The 16,743-nt window shown below is 38.4% G+C and overlaps 1 protein-coding gene and 1 long non-coding RNA gene across 5 annotated transcripts in view; one reads left to right on the top strand and one right to left on the bottom strand.

Moving 5' to 3' along the window:
• The first annotated feature begins 3,255 nt into the window (after positions 1–3,255).
• SLC24A2 (solute carrier family 24 member 2) overlaps positions 3,256–16,743 on the top strand; it is a 151,814-nt gene continuing 138,326 nt past the window's right edge. For 3 of the 4 annotated variants that reach the window (XM_064643148.1, XM_064643147.1, XM_064643145.1), the window contains exons 1-2: positions 3,256–3,405; positions 5,261–6,328. In XM_064643148.1, the coding sequence (XP_064499218.1) occupies positions 5,396–6,328 (933 nt within the window). In that variant the 5' untranslated portion in view covers positions 3,256–3,405; positions 5,261–5,395. Of the gene's footprint in view, positions 3,406–3,483; positions 3,614–5,260; positions 6,329–16,743 lie in introns of those variants that run through there. The other variant, XM_064643146.1, reaches the window with a different exon arrangement.
• LOC135407785 (uncharacterized) lies at positions 9,853–14,684 on the bottom strand. Its single transcript, XR_010427027.1, has 3 exons — positions 14,472–14,684; positions 13,827–13,945; positions 9,853–9,966 (listed from the first exon to the last, which is right to left on the bottom strand). It is a non-coding gene; the product is annotated as an uncharacterized LOC135407785 (long non-coding RNA).

Below are 16,743 nucleotides of genomic sequence, written 5' to 3'. Positions count from 1 at the left end.
CGCTCGCCTTTGCTTAGCTTTAAATTCCTCTACAAGTTCCATAGCTGTCTTACACTGGTAAGGGACTATCTCAGTAGGGGTCTTGTATTTACAAGGAGTTTTAACAAGCGTGTGGAGTGCAGGATAGTGAACTTCTGAACCTTTCGGGGTTTTTAGAGCTGGACCCTTGGTAGATTTTTTAGTATGTGTATCCAAATGCTACACTGTTTCTTTTTTATCTGCTAAAGCAAGCAATTCATTGTCAGAGGGGGAGGTAGCAGGCGGTGATGCCCCAGCAACTGAAGTTCCCTCCTCCCCTTCGTGTCCTTCTGTATCTGACAGAGGCTCTGTTTCAGGCAACTGAATACCTTCCGAAACTTGTTCATTAAGCCAGTCTTTTAAAGTCTCAACCAATATATGCCAGGTGGCAGGCAAACCTTCTACTTCCTTAGCACTCTTAGCACCCTTATAAACCTCTTTCCACAGTTTATCCCCCACCTTCTCCCAAGTCTTTACTCTAAATGCAACTGATGTGTTAGCTTCAAAACCTTGCTTTCGACACCATAGCAGCAAATGTTGCAAATCATAATCTTCAACAGTTACACCTTTACGCTTTAGGAAGTGCTTCCAAGTGGACAGCACCAACTTTTCCTCTTTAAACATCTGATTCCCCATTATCACAGTCTTTGTTCTTGGTGGCTCAACTTTTCCAGGTGTCAGTAGTTCTCAGGTCTGGGACCAGGCAGTTTCCTCACTGCTCTCAGCTACGCCCAGCTCCGTCACCACCATCCATCACCCGATGGTCAGTAATGCAGTATCACGTCGAGGGTCACCATATGTCAGCGTAGAGTCGTGACGGCCGATAAAGTCAGTTATGTGCAAAAAGATGTCTTCCTCTTCTTTATTTTCTCATCTGCTTTTTTATACCACTTGCTAGCAGCAAGCAGTATCCTTATTTTTAGTAAGCAAGCAACAGCATTTCATTGGCTAGGTTCTATGGGCAATACATTTGGCAAAGCTCAAGGTCTTATTGCAGTTCCCACATCTTAGGCCTACCAACTTTACAGCCTGCCTTTGTTTTCTCCATCAGGGCTGCGTACTGACTTCCTTATCATCAAGGACACACCCGAAAGTTTTCCCAGTCGATATCTCCATCCTGGGAGCTAATAGACCTGCTATTAACGCCTTCAGCTCCTCTCTTGCAGCAGCTGGTGGCAAGTTCATAATAAAGCATGATCTTAGGGAGGCAGTAGTCCTGCAACCTTCAGACGTGCCCTGCCCAACGCAGCTGTGTTCTCAGCAACATGGCCTCAATACTCGTGGTTGCTGCTTGTTCTAGAGCAGATGTGTTAGTCACATAATCTGACCAGTGGATGTTTAGGATTGTACAGAGACAGCGTTGATGGAAGCGTTCTAGGAGATGCAAGTGGTGGCGGTAGATGACCCATGATTCAGAACCACACAAGAGAGTAGGCAGCACTATGGCTCTGTAAACACTGATCTTTGTACTTTTCTTCAAGTGTTTATTACACCATACTCTTTTGTGGAGTTTTCCAAAAGCACTATATGCCTTTGCTAACCTGTTGTCTCTCTCTCCGTCAATCTTACCATCCGAGGAGATGAGGCTACCGAGGTAATTAAACTGCTGGACTGATTTGAGCTCTGATTGGCCAATGGTGACATGGGGATGATGGAAGACTTCCTGAGGTGCAGGTTGATAGAGAACTTCTGTCTTCTTTAAGCTGACTTCCAGCCCCCAAAGCTCAGCAGCGTCTGCAAAGCAGGATGTTAAACACTGCAGAGCTGCTTCTGTGTGAGCGATGAGGGCGGCATCATCAGCATAAAGCAGCTCCTGGACAAGATGGTCTAAGGTCTAAGTATGTGCCTTCAGTCGCCTTAGGTTGAAAAGGCTTCCATCAGTACGATATCGAATGTAGATACTGTCCCAATCATCGAGGTCTGCTGTGGCCCTTTGGAGCATCATGCTGAAAAAGATTGTGAATAGGGTTGGTGCAAGAACACAGCCTTGTTTCACACCATTAGTTATTAGAAAGGGCTCAGAAAGTGCATCACCATATCTGACTTGGCCGTGCTGATTCTTGTGGAGTGAGATGATAATTTTAAGGAACTTGGGAGGATATCCTAAACATTCAAAAATCTGCCACAGACCTTTCCTGCTCACAGTATCGAAAACCTTGGTGAGGTTGACAAAGGTTACATAGAGACCTTTGTTCTGTTCCCTACACTTCTCTTGCAGTTGTCTGAGAACCAATACCATGTCTGTGGTACTCTGTTGGCTCTGAAACCACATTGGCTTTCAGGTAGAATTCCTTCTGCTATAGCGGGTATTAGTCTGTTCAAAAGTATTCTTGCCAGGATTTTGCCAGCAATGGAAAGCAGAGTAATACCACAGTAATTTGAACAGTCTGATTTAACTACTTTCTTCTTATACAACGTGATGATGACTGCATCACGAAGGTCTGATGGTAGTTCACCTAGTTCCCAACAGTGTAGTAAGAACTCGTGAAATTTAGCACGGAGTGCTTGGCCCCCATGTTTCCAGACTTCAGGTGCACCAGATTACTTTGTTTTATTCACGACTTACCATGCAGGTTTTTCTAAAAACAGTATAGAGGATGAGTGCAAATATGATTTCAAAAAAGCATTACCTGTGTAACTCTTAACTGATCTCCAGCATGTGCCACCAGGAATTACCTTTGATAGAGCTGCATTGTAACAGTTTTAATGCATGTGAATTTTGAAGCAATTACTAAACAAAACACAGTTTCTTGGAGAAATAATAATGCTGAAAGATGAAGATCAAAATAGAGGGGGATAGTTCTGGCTAAGAACTTAGCCTGTTTTCTTGTATATTCAGTGCATCTTTATTGTTCTCTGTGGTGACTTTGAATTGCAGTTTGAAGAAATCTCTGTTCAGCAGTAAATGAATCATGATTAATAACTTTATCGTGGGCATGTCATCTTCCTTAAAATTAAAGCCAAGACTAAATGTCTTTTTCTTTCATGTCCTGATTTCCCTTCAGAAAACATTTCGCATAAAGGATATTTTAATCAGAAGGCCTTAAAATTACCTTACTCCTCGAGGCTTGTGACCTTTGCTAGAAACGCTGAATTTTACCCAAGTTAAGCCGTACCTGCTAACTCAAGATGAAGGTGAAAAGACAAAAAAAACAGATTCCCTGCCAGCCTTGCTTGGCCTCTGATCAAACTCTCGTGGGAAGCGTGGCGGGCGGGGGGCGGGGCGCCGCCTGCCCCGCCTGCATGGGGCGGACCGCTGCCGCCGCCCGCCGCAGTCAGTGCCGCGAGGGACCGTGGTCGGATCGCCGATCCCTGTGCACATCCCGGCTTGTTCCCGCGCCCCTGCCCAGCGCCCGCGGGCCGGCGCGCAGCGCAGCGCAGCTCCGGGTGAGCGCCGCCGGGGAGCGCGGGCGGGGGTTGGGCTGCGGCGATGCGGGGACTCCCAGCCGCAAATTCCCGCCTCCATGGGCGGGACCGGCTGCCGAGGGGTGACCGGTGCCCCGAGCCGCCCGGTCGGTGTCTCCGGGGCTCTCCGCGTTTGGAAGTGGATCCACTGCCCTTTCAGAGGGGGAAAAAGTTTGTGCGGCGCGGATCGGTGCGAAGTTGGGCTGACTTAGGCGAGCGTCTGCGGCATCTCTGCGGGGGGACGAGGGAAAAGGCGGGGCGGCCGGGATGCTGCGCTGCGCTCCACCGGGGTCTGGGGTCCGCTGTGTCGGGAGCGGTCTGGCACGGCAGGCCGTGCAAATTCCAAGGCAGGAGAGAGCCCAAGCGCTCTTCCCGTACCCCGTTCGTGTGATGGTCAGGGAAGCGCGATCATCGGCCCGTCGCCGCCGGCTGCGCACGGCAGCGACGGTGCCATTCCGGTGACTTTCCAGCTTAATGTTTTTGTGGCAGTCCGTCGAGTAGTAACTCTGAGATGGAAAATAAAATATCTCCGCTACGGTGCTGTATCTTGAGGATAGAGTATGTCTTCATGACATCGCTTAATATGGAAACTGTTTGAAAAAAAAATCAGGAGAAACTGCAAGTTACTTAATAACTTCTATGGAAATAACTGCATGTAATAGCTGAAATCCTGCATTTGAGAATACAAAATCAATCTTCTACTGACTAATAGATTGTTCAGTATTCAGCTGTTGCTACAAATTACTTGAATAAGAGATGTAACAAAGTATTTTTTGGGCAGTAATACTAATAATCAGTTCTATTAAAAGAGTATCTTATATCTTGTTTCATATAAAATGCACACTACTGAACATGATGCATATGTAACTAATTTCTACATTACAAATATTCTTCCGAATATTTTGGAAGTTTAATAACCGAAGCACTTGTTCTTGTCTAGAGGGGTTTTTTTCCTGTTTTAGAAGTTACGTTTATCCAGTATGCTCCTCTCTGGCATACATGAATAGTCATTCTCACATAATTTCTCACCGTTTCATTTGTTTCATTATCAACTCTTTTGTAAATCTAAACTATTTTCTTAAGGATCTGTAAGAGGAGTACTTTTAAAAGGTACCACATAGGTATTCTTAGTAACATTCTACATTTATAGCTGAATGCTTGACATAAACCCAAACGAAACCAGGGGTGATTGAAAATTTTGTCTTGACTCATCCAAGCTAATGTCCTAGGTCTGATCAGAAGCAAGTTGAGTTCTCTATAAACCTGAGTCGATTTTACAGAGGAGCAGAAGACACTGCATTTCGATCCTGTTCCAACAGCATTGTGTTTTATGTACATATCAATGACTGTTGCTCTATGCATACATAATATTTCAATTAATGCTGCCTCAGCTGCCTAAAGGTCTGATGAGATGCTTGTTAGCATGTTGCTTTTTTTTCAAACATTATTGCCCCTGCATTTGGGATTTGGACATTACATGATCATAGTAGAAAGTAATTACATGAGGTAATAATCTTTGGTAAATAGTAATTTCTTCATTTTTATGCAAGATCTGTGGAGAATTTTTACCTTCTACTAGGATTTTTTTTTGTCATCAACTGAGGAGGGCAGTGGCTCATAGGCATATGAGAGGCATAAAATGATCAGAGTATTGATAGTTGTTATCCACAGTTAGTGCTTAAACAAAAATGTCATTGCTGTGTCTGGTGGGATGTGACAGGTCTTTATGCTACAGTTGGTAGTATTCTGCTTTAAATTTTAAATTTCACTCAGTCTTTTAGAAGCTTCTAATTACATGCCCTTTCACTAATATTAATAATATGTTTGTCCTTTTAAGACTAATGAAGAAAATACATCCTGCGAAGAGTAAAAGTACTTGATTCTGGGAAGACTTTTAAAGCACCTCTAACTTCAAAGCTGGAGAAAAGTATGAAGGAACAGTTCATCTGACTCCCTCGGCATCTCACACAAAATGGCTCTTCAGAAAAAAACTCTTGCTGGTGTCTTGGAGGAATGGTGTTTGGAAGAACCACTGTTTCGTTGCAGACGGCACCAGAATGTTTGGAAAAAACTGAGACTGATACGAATCGTAGGGCTTCTTGTTAGTGTAGTGGCCATTAGTACTTTCTCACTTTCAATGAGTGCCTTTTTCAAGATGGAACCACATAGCATGGCACTGGTCAGCAGCCTAGATAGCCAAAAGCTGGTGCGTGGGCACCAAAGAACTCTGTTGGATTTCACTGAACAGAATCAAAATGGCACTCTAGACCCACATGCTTCTATGAAATATGAAGCTGGGCATGACAATGAAACAGATGATCATTCAAAGGGAGAGTATCCCACAGACCTTTTCTCTCTTGAGGAGAGAAGACAGGGAGCAGTGATCCTGCATATAATTGGAATGATTTACATGTTTATAGCCTTAGCTATAGTCTGTGATGAGTTCTTTGTTCCTTCCTTGACTGTCATCACTGAAAAACTGGCCATTTCTGATGATGTGGCAGGGGCAACCTTCATGGCTGCTGGTGGGTCAGCCCCAGAACTCTTCACTTCTTTAATAGGAGTGTTTATATCCCACAGCAATGTTGGCATTGGTACAATAGTGGGATCTGCCGTGTTCAATATCCTATTTGTTATTGGAATGTGTGCTTTATTTTCTAAAGAGATCTTGAACCTTACATGGTGGCCACTCTTTCGAGATATGTCCTTTTACATCATTGACTTGATCTTGCTAATCATCTTTTTTCTGGATAACTTCATAATGTGGTGGGAAAGCGTAACACTCCTGACAGCATATTTTTTCTATGTGACTTTCATGAAGTTCAATGTTCAAGTAGAAGAATGGGTGAAGAAATTTTTAAACAGGAACAAGGTTGAGAAGGTAACTACAGATGCTGAAGGAAAGGTTGGTCAATTTTTATTGAATTATATGTAATAATGTCCTTGTAAGTGCTGAGCCCTTTGATATCATAAGGATCCTAATATAGTACAGTAACCAATATAGTACAGTAACCAATATGAAATAGTTCCATGTTTCGCTCAAATGTCTTTTTGTTTAGTCAACACTGACTGAAAATAAAAAACAAGAGTAGCCTTCTAGTGAATCAATTTAGCTTCAGAATTATCCCGATCACACAGAAAGAAAGGAAAAAAAAGCCAGCAAAAAGACACAAACCTTTACTCAGCAGTTTGGCACATTGGTGAGGTCTGAAATATAGCTACTATTTTTTTCCCTAAGCTTTTGGATAAAGCAGTAACAATATCTGGAGAGAATCTTGTGACAAAATTTGGGTTTTTAAAGACCTTTAATGCATTTTCTTACTCAAAACCCCCCAAATTACTCAGAACAGTATACAAAGGTATTTTTAAATGCATTTTTCATCTACCGATGCTGATAATAAAATAATAGCTTCCTGCTGTAATTAGTGGCAATTACATGAAAGAAATCTCTTGAAAAACAGTGACCACAATGGCAAAACTCATAGGTCCTCTGTTTAAGGAGGATGTTTCCCATTTATGGTATTTCCAACTATGCAAACTAATTTTTGACCTCAAGTAGAGAATGAAAGTTATGCACAGAGGGCTTGGTGGGTCTTCAGCAAATATTATGATCTTTTAACCAGCTCTCTTTTTAGAGCAGACAGTATTTAAGGGACCTATGAAGCTGAAGTCATAAATACATATATATGTAGTAGTATTTTAATTGGATGCTTAATTCTGAAATTGAATTGCCTGTTTTTATATGACATTGGGGTTATTCATCAGATAAGGTTGTATTATGCAGTAATTACTCAAAGTATCAGGCAGTTAGCTGTTCACTGTTTTGTTTCTTTTGTTTAACAGTCCTGTATGAAGGGTTTGGAAGAGACACAATCCACTGATATAAATGCACAAGCATATAAACAGACCACATATAACTATAGAGAAGACCACTCGTTTGTGACTCATGGAAGCCTACTTTTGAAGAGAGAGCTGGATATTTTAGCAGTTATGACAGGTGCATTCAGTTTTAGGGCAAGACACAAAACTAGTCCACCAAAATTAAAATCCAGAAATTCTCATTTATTTATTTTATTTTCTAATTGGGCTTAACAGCTGTACACTTACTTGTAACTTTATTTTTTTCACTTTTGTTCTGGTTTTTTTTTTTTTTTTCCAAAAATTAGCATACTCATCTTTATCTTTCTCAAAATGCTCAATTGGGATGTTATAAGTAAATGAAAAGAAAGGTCAACAGCAACAAAGTACTTGCTCTAATTAATGAAGGGCTTCTTTAATTATGTTAGTTGGTTTCTAAGTAATGTAAGATTTCACAGTGCATTGTAAGTATTTGACAGTTTGTGCTAAATGTGTGTAATACTAGGAAGACTATGGTATATGAAGCAACCATTTAATGCACTTTCATCTGCCCATAAACTGGACAGAAAATGTAAATCTATAACTGGTCTTAAACAATTATCAATATGAAAAGCAACTGCCTCGTGTTGTTCAGGCTATAGGGTGAGGTAGAGTAGCTATATACCAAAGTAAATGCTCAATTATGAACAGAAGAATAAATCATTTGCAAGCCATTTTCAACATTATTTATATTTGAAGTACTCTAGATGGATTTGATTTTTAAAGATACCTTTAGGACCACTCATTGTTTCATATTTTAATTACTTAGAGTTTGTTCATAATATAGGTACACAATTTCAGATAGGGATGAAAAAAATCAGAAAACTGACTACTTTTCCTAAAAACACAAGCTTTGCATTGTATGTTTCATGAAAATGTTTTTCCTGAATTATCTTGAAGCTAATTAAAATGATAAAATAATGTGTTCACAAATCATTTAGGGGTAAAGGGAGATAAAAGATGCTCTAATTTTATTGCAATTTAGCTAATAAATATTTTCTGCTTCCTGGTGAAAACAGCTTCTGAAGGTGTCAGACCATGGTTTTCCTCCTTAAGTCATGCTGTAAAGACATATTTTTGAATATTCCATTGACACTTTGAAATTATAAGTCATTATGAATTATTTTATTATTTGGTGGAATAGCATTTAGCAAGATGAATGAACTCATGATTTTCTCATAGCAAGAATTATGTTACAGATTATGTTCTTTGGAAAGAATCCCTGTGAAGTTCTGTGTTCATTTATTTACTATTATTAGACAATTGTTTTTCTTGCTTTTAAATTAAAAACAAACAAACAAAACAAAAGAAAAAAAAAAAAAAACACAAGGAAAAAACCCTATCCTAGGCCTGATAGAGATGTCTAGGTTTTTTAGCTTAAAAGTTACTGTCTAAAGCAAAGGATAAAATCTTTTTATAGTCTGAGATCTGACGCCTAGTACCAAATGCAATACACGTGTGTTTATTTCCTAAACACTGAGGGTTTTAAGTATCATGGAAGTGATACTCTTGGCTATTGGTGGCAAAGGATGCTTAATTTCTACAGTGTTAGCTGTTAGCTTAGATTGTTCCAAGTCATCAAGATTGTGATTTGTCAATGCAATATAAAATTGTATATAATCAATTTGGTATACTAAACACATAATTTGCACTCTCAGGGGCTTTCTCATAGAAGCTTTTTCACTCTCTTTTCCCCAGTTAGGGCAGAGAATTGCTAGGCAGCTCTCTGAAACTGGTGGGTTAGTGTGTCTTGGAATAATTTTATTTCAGGAGAGTGTAGAAAATTCTCTTTCCTCTAACCAATGCTTCCTCTGCCTATCTGTTGTTGATTCTGCTGCTGCCAAACTGGCAAATGTTCTGCTAAAAAAACTTGTATGTTGTATTTATCTTTAAGACTGTTGTAATCTGAAAGCAGCTCAAGAAATTTGAGAAGTCTAAATAAGGCATCATAAAGCTGGATAGTTGAAGGGTTAGGTTGCTTATTAGCAAGCAAGTATCAAAGAGTAAAAATCTGATCAGATAAAAAACCTCTTGAGATACTAAAATGTGTTTTAATATTGAGTATTTTTATTATCAGTTGTCTGGAAGGGTTGAAGAAAGTTTTACATTCTCAAGGACAGTATTTCCCATGAGAAAAGGTCTTAGATATGAATGATTTTTCTACTTAGCTTTCACCTGCTCTAGATGTATTCATGAGGTTGCTCGAATGCACGTGTATCTCTATAGATGCCTTTCAGATTCCTTTCCCATTTTTAAGAATTAAAGCACTTTTTTTTTTACTAGAAAAGTGTTACTATTTGAACTTAGCTAGTTTTTCTGATCTTATTTTCTTTAGTATGTTGGTTACTTGTACAAATGTGAATGTAGACAGAGTACTCTATATGAATTTCATTGTACTCACTATTTTCCTTCACAAGCTTTCAAACAAATACAGTCTGGACTATTAAAGAGTCCATGCTGAGAAAATCTGGTAACTTGAATTTTCTGAACAATTTTGTGACACCGATGAGAACAGACTACAAGCTTTATGCATTTAGAATTCATAGGGTGTATTGGCAAGATCCTGTTTGTACTGTGGAGAGTTGAAGTGTGGAGAGCCCCATGTAACCGTCAAGGAAGCCTGATACTGAGGAATGCCAGAGATCACTGTGAAAAGGATGAAAAAAAAGGAGAACAGATGAAAAAGCGAGACAACATGAAAAGACAAAAAGCAGATTGTTTTTAAGTTGTTCAATGTAGGATGGCATATGGCATATGCAGATCAAGATGGGTCCCTGACAAGAGACACTGAGCCCTATGAGCTATGTGCCGTACAGTAAGTAGTATGATCCCACCATCAGATATACCCACAAGTTCCTTCCAGCCTAACTTATTCTGTGGCATGATTTTTAGGTTTTATGTAGCTATCCTGCAAAGATGATTTTTTAGGACTGAGGTAGAAACTTTTAAATTAATTTTACATCTTCCTCAGCTGAATGAAGGTGTTTAAAAACAGAAGCCTGAAATTGAGTATGACAGACTGGAAGAGGAAAATGGGAAAAGCTGATGTTCAAAGTTCTTAAAAATTAGACTTTTTTGATCCTCTGCTAAGGTTTCGGCCTTTTCTTGTTATCTGTCCTGGTGAAGATTCGTTGAATATATTATGTTGCAGTAAAACATCATGTGAAACTACATTTCAGTTGTTAAGTACTTTCTTTAATGTAGCATGGAGATCACTGCAGAAATGCTTGAATCTGATGATTCAGGAAATAACTCACAACAGTTCTGTTTGGCAGCTAGAAGAACAGAATGTGGGTGGCACAAGGATATTGTGCAATGACATCTGTTTCACTGACAGTAGCATTTTAGATAAATAGCTTATGGTATAGTTAAGACAGTTTTTCTACATTTATGGAGAACTACATTTGTAAAATGAGCTTTTTTTACCAACAAGGCATAGTTAATATTTTATTGCCAATTTTGTTGTCTTAAAAGACTTGAATAGCTTGTGTGTGATATTTTAAGATCCACATTGATCTCAAGTGTTGCCACATTGCATTTGATGGCAGTGTTTGCATTCTAAAGAACGGTTGTTAACAGTATTTTTAGGTACTTCTCTGCTTAGTGGCTGTATTAACTCTACATGTGCACAGTCACTATTATAATGTATGATCTAATATGTGTCTGTTACAGGGAAAATATGAATTATCTGCATGCATATAGGAAAAACTGTAGGAAACTCCTGAACCGTTCTTTTTCAGGGCTTCTTAATGTTGAATCCACAGTAACTGTAACTCTATCTATAGAATAAGTTTTCTTCTCTCACTACCAACAAAAGATTTGTTTTCATAGTTTTCATAGTTCATAGTGTTTCATGTTCTCAGGGAGATCAGAGTCTTATTCTACAGACATTTCACAGTTGGTCTACTTGTGCAAGCGTGTGTGTGAATATAGAGCTATGATATCTGGATCTTGCAAGATAGCTACATTGTTTAAAATACATGTTTGGAATGTGAGCATCATCACTGTCATTGTCCATCTTTTGCTTTGATAGAAGTCTGGTTTTGTGTCACATTTTATCTGTTTTTATTATATAAAAAATTTTTAAGCTACTTCTGTGTTAACTTAATGTTACTCTAGTAGCAGTAATTGTTAGTTTACCTTGGGTTTTTATGATTGCTGTTTCAGACATAACCAAAGGCTGGCACTTTATATATGCAACTGTTAGTACAGTGAAATGGATACTATTCTCTGTTTCTTTTAGCACCTCTCAGTAATTTGTTGACTACAAAACAATGATTATAGTTTTCACTGCTGAATCTCTTGTTTTGTACATTTGAACCCTGGTAATGAACAAAAGTGACAGCAGACAAATGTAGTGTAGATTAAATGCTCTTAAATCGTGGGCATCCACTAAGATTCATTAGTCAGCCCTTATTAATTATGCTGGGAAAAAGAAAGCTAAAACTGTGCCACCTTTAATTAATAGCAAAGGGAAAACATACTCATCAATATATTAGAAAAATAAAGAGCATATGTAATTAAAAAGAAGTCAGATGATATTTCTTAGAGACTGCACAAAACCAGCTGTGTTGGCAATTGTTCGCCATGCTGTATTTCAGAACTGCAGACGTGACTGAATTTGTTGTGCCAGAAGCTGTACAAGGAGAGGAATATGAAGTCCCAAAGTCTTGAGAGTTTATAAATGTTTTTCCGTACTTTAGTCCAGATTGTCAACAGAATGTGGGAGCTACAGAAGACTGTGGGTGGAATTTCAATCCCCAAATCAATATACCAGACCTCAAAATATCTGCCTGATTTGGGGTGCTTAATCTCTGAAGGAGCTTTACTTTAAAACAGAGAAAAACAGAGAAGATGTTCAGATGCCATTGTTTTGCTTCCAGGCTTGTTCAGAAATGCCAGACCTAGGTACAGCAGCATAGTACATCTGCTTTTCCATCTGACCCATATTCCTCTACTTTTCCCCCCAGTAGTTCTCCAGATTTACCTCACAAATAAAAGTTTAACAAAATCCAGTGGCTTTTACAAGTTCTTCAGATTTTGGTGATGAGAGGGCTCCACTTCTGTGCCATTACATACAGATCTCCCACATTCATTGCTCATTTTCAGTGGAGCTGCACTCATTATATTTTGAGTGGTAAGGCACAGCTGACTCCCCTATTTTTCTTGTCTTGTTTTGAATGGCCGTAGTGAGCCTTCCACAACATGTGTTTTAAAGTGTGTGTATGGGATGGGAGTGGTGGAAGCTGCCCTACAGCAGTGCTTGTTGCAGTGTTGAGGGGGCCACACTTAGAGTGATGCTCTGGGCACTGCTGACTTTGGGGTGACCTTGGCCTTTCTGAGTGGTGACACTCCCCAGGCAGCCAAACAGCTCACTGCCAGGGCCACAGGACAAAAAAATTAGATTCGATGAAGTGCTTCTTCCCTGCTGATGATCTGAGGGTTTTTTGGTTTTATTAGCAGGAGTCAGTTTTCCACTGCCAACTGCAGAGGTGAGAAAAGAGATTCTTTTTTGTCCTTTCTCCTCTGATTTTTTTCCTCCAAGAATTAATGGATTTTGCTTTTGCAACTGTAGAATAAGATTATAGCCAATTCAATTTTTTTACTGCATAATGGATATTATGTTCAGGCTGAAGAAAGTCCTACAACAAAAGAGATGTATAACTGGAAGTCAGGAAAGTTCTGAAAAATAAGGTATGTGCCCCTACTTGTCTTAAAAAGATCTGTTTGAAATAAATGAGTATTAAGCGTTTTATACACAGGATATAGAACAGATGGGAAAATATATTAGAGATGAGTGTAGGTAAACATCTGTAACATCTGTAACAAGACATATCTATCTAGCAACCTCTTTTGCTCTTTATAAAATAAATTTCAATATAAATAATACTTCCTAGTTTCTCCCTAGACATTTACCATGTTTTGCCTAACCTGCAAACTGTGACCAGAGTGGTGTTCCTAAGTCTGTAGAATAAAGAACGGAGTTTCCTTTGCCTTAACCTAGATTAGCCATATTCCATTGTATTTCAGCCAGCTTTTATTTAAACATTGTTTTTTATTATTTATTATTTAAGTTAATGGCTGGTTCCATAAATCTGTGTGGCAGTAAGTGTGCTATTGGCACAAACTAGAGATTCAAATTCTGTCAGGGCGCTGACAATTATTTTAGAACCTACAATGACAAGATAGAGCAAATGCTGGGTAATTGTAATGAATTTATTATGCACAGATATGCATCGTAAGAGGAGGCATAAGAGGTTTATAAAAAGAAAGGTGGCTGGTTTTGTGATTAATTTTTTTTATTCAAAACCCCTTATTAAGTACTTACCTGAAAATCACTATCTTCCTTTATCAGTACAAACCAAATATCTTAGTAATACTTAGCTGTGCATTTAAAAATTCTGGAAATTTGGCCTGTGAAATAAAACTCCTTCTTATAGAATGCTCTTGACACCGTACTGTTCTAAGACAAGCATAAATGTTTTAACTATTATTAATTTTCTTACCAAAGTATTGAGATGATAATCTGATCTCCATTAGACTAGGTCCTTAGACAATTGTATGAAATCACAGTTCCTCCTCTCAGTAACTCACGGTGTAAAAAGATAAATACTATTCAGAGTACCTGATGAGAAGAACATGCTTTATCATGTATATAGTTTTATTAACATTGATATATGCTTACTCTTCTCTACAGTTAGCATACCATCAGTCTTTTCCTTCTCACCCAAGCTGTGACTGAGTTGTTGATTATTTATTAAACATAAATGTTCTAGAAATAATTTAAAGAAATAGTTTATTTCTCCATGTGATCTAGCAATAGATCTTTGCAAGTGTTAGTCAATGATACATCTGGTAGAAGGCAGCATCTTTTTGTATAACAGGACATAAGTCAAAGTAGTACTATTGTTGCTCTGTTTTGCTTTTGGAGAAAACAGGCAGATCAGATGGTATGGGTTTAGTTTGGTTTTATTGTAAATTTGTGTGTGTGAAATTCTTGCAATTGTATTGTTAAGTGCAGGTCAGTGACACAGGCAAACTAAAAATCCCAAGTTACAGCAGCCTTAGGGCATGCTCTTGGCAAACAAATTACATCTAACAGACAATATATTGTAGTATGTTACCACATTTCATTATTTTGCAGGCAATACCTGTATCTTAGAAGAAATACAGTTGGTATTTGCTGTCATTGGTTGTTCACTGGTTTACATGTGTTTCTATCTGAAAAAAGGAAATGAAAAAATAATGCAGTATTGGAAAAACATCATTGCTTTGCTGGGTCTTGGGTCTTGGGAGAGCAATGTGAATTTTATGTGTCGATCATGTATTTGTTTCTACAGCAGGTGGAGGGTTCAGAGCTCGTGTTGCCTCCAATGCAGCTCTATCTAGCAGTATAACTACTGCTCTGCCTTAACCAACAGTGGCTCACTTTGGGTGATTTTACTGTCCCTGCCAGATGCAATTTCATCAGGGCAGTTCAAAGAACAGCTACTGCTCAGTTACTGTGTTTTGCACTATTCCATTACTATTCCTGTGTTCTCCGTATCGTGATTTACATGAATAGCTATAAATAGCTATCTTCTTGGATGACTTCCTTTGTGCAATGATATTAAAATTGCTATGAAGCCCTACACTTAAGGGATTAATAAATTGGCACAAAATTTTTTCTTGTTTGAGGAAGAATAAAGATAGCAGGGAATTTGTACTACGAACTACACTGACAAATTAATCAAAAATTTTCCTCAGGAATTAATCCTGCTTTATCACTTCTTAACTGCTTAATGCTGAGAGTCTAGTCTGAAGTCAGCAGTAATACCAGTGACATTTATTGCATAACCAACTAGTGTAAACTCTTCACCCTCTCACATTACTGTAAAACAGCTCTAGTGGATACAGAGCACTAAGGAAAAGGCACATCTGCTGTCACAGCCTGTGTTGGGTGACCTTCAAGGCTTCATTCAAGACCTGTCCAGTTATGTAGACTTTTGCCCAAGGGAGAAAGTTGAAGTTTGCAGGGTTTGTAACACTAGAGGATGAGCACCTCTTTTGGGATCAATCAGATGTTAATTTTGGTGGTTTGTTTTTTTTTTAATTTGTGCTGCAAGCTTTCATCAAGTTACTGATTGAAGTCCTTTTGCTGATGCCATGCACAATCACCAACTTAGCTAAAATTTATAACAATCAAGTGTTTGAGTGGAAAAAAAATCAGATTTTGGAACTCCAAGAATTACTTTGTTCCAAAGTAGTTAGAAATAATTCATATTATTACTTACAGGTCATCTGAAGTAATTTGAAAGCATCAGGCTCTCTAGCAACTACTCTTTTCTGTATATTTTTATTTAAATATTCCAATTTTTCTGCTTTATTCTTAAATTCATTGTCTTTATTTACTACACTTTTAATTTAGAATGTTTCTGGTAGAAACATATTCTGTTTGAAGTCTTGATCTGGGCTGGATTTGTAGTGCTGCAGTGATATACATAATTATTAAATACTCCGCAAAGCTTGGATTAAGAAGTTATTATATTCTCTCTATATTGGAAACCATGAAAAACTGTTAAATTCTCCAGTTCTGAATGAGTTTTTTGGAAGCAGACACAACAATCCTAGTTTCTCTATGGAAGTCACAGACAGAATATCTGAGTCTCCTCTCAAAACCAGTTGCAAAATTCCTTTAAAATTTAGTCAGAGACTGATCATGGGCTGCATTTTGGAGGAATATGGCCACTGGTTTTTGTGTTCAGTTTTTGAAGTAAAATCACTACTTGCTGCCACTCAGAATCTTCTCTACAGATTATAATGAAGTAGTTTTGTAACCTCTTGATTGTCTCATTCTCAGTCTGTACTGGAACCATTAACCATTTGTGTGTGTGTGTGTAGGCCCACCTGTGCATACATGTGCATATATGCACACATAATTGTCAGTCTGAAAAGGTAAGTGAGAAACAGTGCAGATCCATAGGATGGTAATTTTGCATGCTTCCTACACCATTTTACCTGTCTTCTGCCTCGTGACCCATTTCCATAAGCCCTACTCAATTATTTAAAGTTTCTGAGCAGCACATTTCTCATAGGTTTTTTCCAAATTAGGTATTCAGAGAAAAATGTCTGTTTTTCTCCTTAAATTTGGACACCTAACAAACAAAAAATCATTCCTGCCTGAGGCCAAGGACATGATGTACTAAGCTATTGACATATTTTATTGTACCTTAATGTATCATATTAGTAATTCCCTATCCTGTGTCTCTACAGAGAAAGAAACAGGAGGTCTTTTCACTGTAGTGGGTTGATTTCTTGTTTTCCAGTAAGGTAATGAGGACTTGATTCTATCATGGGAATGGCCCAGGGTGCTATTCTTTACAACATGACATTTCACGCAGAAAAAAAGGCCATTTCTTATACAGATGAAAGGCCAACAGCTGC

This window comes from Pseudopipra pipra, chromosome Z, assembly GCF_036250125.1.
Source record: "Pseudopipra pipra isolate bDixPip1 chromosome Z, bDixPip1.hap1, whole genome shotgun sequence".
In the NCBI taxonomy this organism is placed as follows: domain Eukaryota; kingdom Metazoa; phylum Chordata; class Aves; order Passeriformes; family Pipridae; genus Pseudopipra; species Pseudopipra pipra.
Note: the sequence above shows the minus strand (reverse complement) of the source record. Positions and strands in the feature narration are given on the sequence as shown.